The sequence below is a fragment of the Fulmarus glacialis genome, unplaced genomic scaffold, assembly GCF_000690835.1.
Source record: "Fulmarus glacialis isolate BGI_N327 unplaced genomic scaffold, ASM69083v1 scaffold23256, whole genome shotgun sequence".
In the NCBI taxonomy this organism is placed as follows: domain Eukaryota; kingdom Metazoa; phylum Chordata; class Aves; order Procellariiformes; family Procellariidae; genus Fulmarus; species Fulmarus glacialis.
Window position 1 is genome coordinate 3,222 of NW_009219055.1, and position 3,125 is coordinate 6,346.

Consider the following 3,125-nt stretch of genomic DNA (forward strand, 5'->3'; position numbering starts at 1 on the left):
CCCAGCACCGTGACACCCGAGCGGGGGAACCTGTCCTTGTGGGGCAACCCATGGGACACAGGGAAGACATGGGGAAGGCTCTCAGGGTGAGGAGGCACACGATGCCCTGTTGCAGTATGAGATGGGAAGAAGGCAAATCTAGATGGACACCTCATTTTGGGGGGGCCTGCACCTGCCTCTGTCAACCCAAGATAGCCTGGACAGACAGGCACTGTATTGCTGGGGCTTTGGGCATCCCCTGGGGGAGCTGAGCACCAAGCAGAGGGCATCAGCACTTGATTTGATCTCATCTGGAGAAGAGGAGCCCATCGGGGTGCTGGGGGTGGGCTGGGGTGCAGCTGCAGGGTGGGCACAGGGGGGGTGACTGGAAGACAGCCGGGGTGCCCCTGCTTTAGGGATTACAGGGGTCTACATCGATACAGATCCTCAGGTCAGCGGGTTGCTGAAAAGGGCTCAAGGCACCTTGGTAACGTCCACACGAAGAGGTGTCTGTTCCCAAAATTCCCATGGAAAGAAGAGTACGTAAGGTTCACATTAGCACACGTCAATTGTATATAGTGCAAATCAGAGCCCCGGCACCAGAGGGTTTGCGCTCTGGTTAGTGGTTAGGATGTCCCACGGGTGCAATCCTGGGCACTGCAGACACTCCAGCCCTTGCTCTTCCCCGACTGCAGGGCAATGGGCACATCACGCACGGCTGTCCAAACCCTTCTCGTGCGGAACGAGGTCAGACCCCATCTCACTGTCACGCTCACTCCCTCCTTGTGCCCTACCAGAGGAAGGGGAGCCAGGCAGCCTTCGCGAGAAGACACAGAGAGCCTGTCCCTCCCGAGCAAAACACAGGGCTGCTTCTCAAAGGCATTGCTGCCTGGCCGGAGAGGAGCTCTGGGTGCAGTCCCGAAGGCGGCTCTAACCACCCACAGCACGGCCACAACATCCATCCCAACACCCACCCCCTTCCCCAAGGGTGAGGAAGATCCCAGGAGAAGGGCAGGTCTGCGTCTGGCTGCCACCGCAGCCAGAGGGGTGGAGGCCTCTCACGCATGTCCCCAGAGGGGTTTCAGGTCCCGAAGGTTGGGGACTGATTGCAGGCACGGTCTAGGTTTGCAAGGCCACGCCGTGCAGAGGGAGTTTGTGGTTTTCCATCGGTCCCGAGCAGGAGGACATCTTCCAGGTGGCTGCAGGAGCATCCTTTCTGGGAGACCTGCAGAGGCGGCAGCCAAAGGTCCAGGCCATTTCAGGACCGTGACTCGGGGAGTGAGGATGACGTGGCAAACGGGAAGCCAGGAGTGAAGAGCGAGCGCTGGGCTCAGCAGAGTCCAGCCACGTCCTGGAAGCAGGGGAGCAGAGAACATCACCGCTCATCACTGGTTCATGGGCTCCTCTTCCTCCATCGGCTCGTCTTGTGGCCTGAAATGGAGAAATACGACACATGAGACGAGGAGACGACCTGTGTGACAGAACGCATCCCTCTCAGCATCGAGGGGCCTTCTGGCAAGTCCAGCATCTACACAACAAGCCTCCCAGTGCTTCCTGCTCCACCAAGACCTACGTAGACTCTGGCTGAGTCCTGGTGAGGATGAGAAAAGGTGGTGGGCAGATGGGACCCTGCTGAAAGCAGGTGATGAACCCCCACACCTCCAGCCTCCAAGGAAGGAAAGAGGATTTGGTCTCGGTTTCATCTTGTTTGGGAAGAGCCCAGCACTGAATCCCCCAGAAGTCAATCCAGATCCTGACCACATGGATGCACGACCTCATCCCACCACCCACCGATGCCGAACGCTGGGGCCAAATCTGCCGGGACGTGAGGGTTGTAGGATCAGAGCTCTTGGTGGGGAGGACAGTTGTATTTTCTATCTTCCACAGCCCAAGACCTGCTTAAAGCCAGCACCATCCTGACCTCCCAGAAGCTCATCTGGCTGTGGGACATGGCCTTTCTCTGCTGCCACCCCCGTGACAGCAAGGCTCAGACCCAGGCACACAGGGAGCGAGGGGCACCCACATCTCCTAGGATCAATTAAGAGCATCACCTCTTCTCCACCATCACGGCCACCGAAAGGGAGGCCAAGGCTGTGACCGTCTCCACCTCTTCTGCCTCGTGGTGCTGTGCCTCCAGGAAGGAGCAGCCCAGCTTGGAGGCAAAGCGCTGCACGGCCACCCAGTATTTACCTGCAAGAGAAGCAAAAATCAGGAGGTGCCAGGATAGGGGTGCCCCAGGTCTCCGAGCTTCCCTTGCAGTGAGTGCACACATAGGGAATCACCCTCCTATGAGGAGGATGATGATGGAGGGCTCCGCTGGGGTCTTTTATGCCAAGTGTCCCCTTGGAGGTCATGGGGTTTACTGGAGAGGGGAGGAAATGCTAACACTTGGCCCTTCCATGTTAATTAACTGAGCCCCAGCCCTGGGACACTCACTCTGGACCTGGATCACCGTTTCCAAGGAGCGCACAGCGTTGGGGTTTGGTTTCTGCCTCACGCTTTCTTCTGGGAGAGGGTCCAGCTGCCGAAAGAAGACACAGGGGGTCAACAGGAGGGAGCCGTGCCCAGGGCTCGGCTCGCAGCACCAGTACGGCCCCACAGCCACAACCCGCTGACCCCCAGCTCTCACCTCGTTGCCCAGCAAGGCTGACACGCAGGCCTCGGATGCATCGCAGATGGCCGTAAGGTCATGGCCACCTTCTAGCGCGAGGACGATGGCTCCGCCAGCCAGGCTCATCAGCTGCTTTGTCATGTAGCCAAAGCCTGGAGGAGAAGCCCGAGGGGTGGTTCTCACCCTCCCTGCCCAAAACGCTGGGGCCCTGGCCCTTGATGGGCTGGTACAACCCCAAAGATCTTCCCCAGCTCCCTGGAGAGCTGCCACCCCTACGCCACCGTCCCAGCCAGGGTGGGCAGCAGGAACAACCCCCCCGAGCCAGCGGTCCTGCTTCCACCTCCTTACATTTAGCAGAGACTTTGTAGCCGCCCAGGGGTGGCGGGGGGGCAGCGGTCAGCCGCGTCGAAGCCGGCTGACACCAGCACCACATCTGGGGAGAATTCGTGTGCAATTGGCATCACCACCGTCCTGCGCGGGTGAAAAACAATTAAGGGGTGTTAAGTGCTGGCTCAGCCTGACACTGAGGGAAAGA

General features: G+C 59.4%; 1 protein-coding gene across 1 annotated transcript in view; it reads right to left on the bottom strand.

Moving 5' to 3' along the window:
• Positions 1-1,018: 1,018 nt before the first annotated feature.
• LOC104078565 (histone deacetylase 7-like) overlaps positions 1,019-3,125 on the bottom strand; it is a gene marked incomplete at its 5' end in the record, with an annotated part of 3,498 nt that continues 1,391 nt past the window's right edge. The window contains 6 exon segments of the mRNA XM_009580243.1: positions 1,019-1,410; positions 2,031-2,169; positions 2,416-2,500; positions 2,609-2,742; positions 2,939-2,981; positions 2,983-3,061. Coding sequence (XP_009578538.1) covers positions 1,365-1,410; positions 2,031-2,169; positions 2,416-2,500; positions 2,609-2,742; positions 2,939-2,981; positions 2,983-3,061 — 526 coding nt within the window.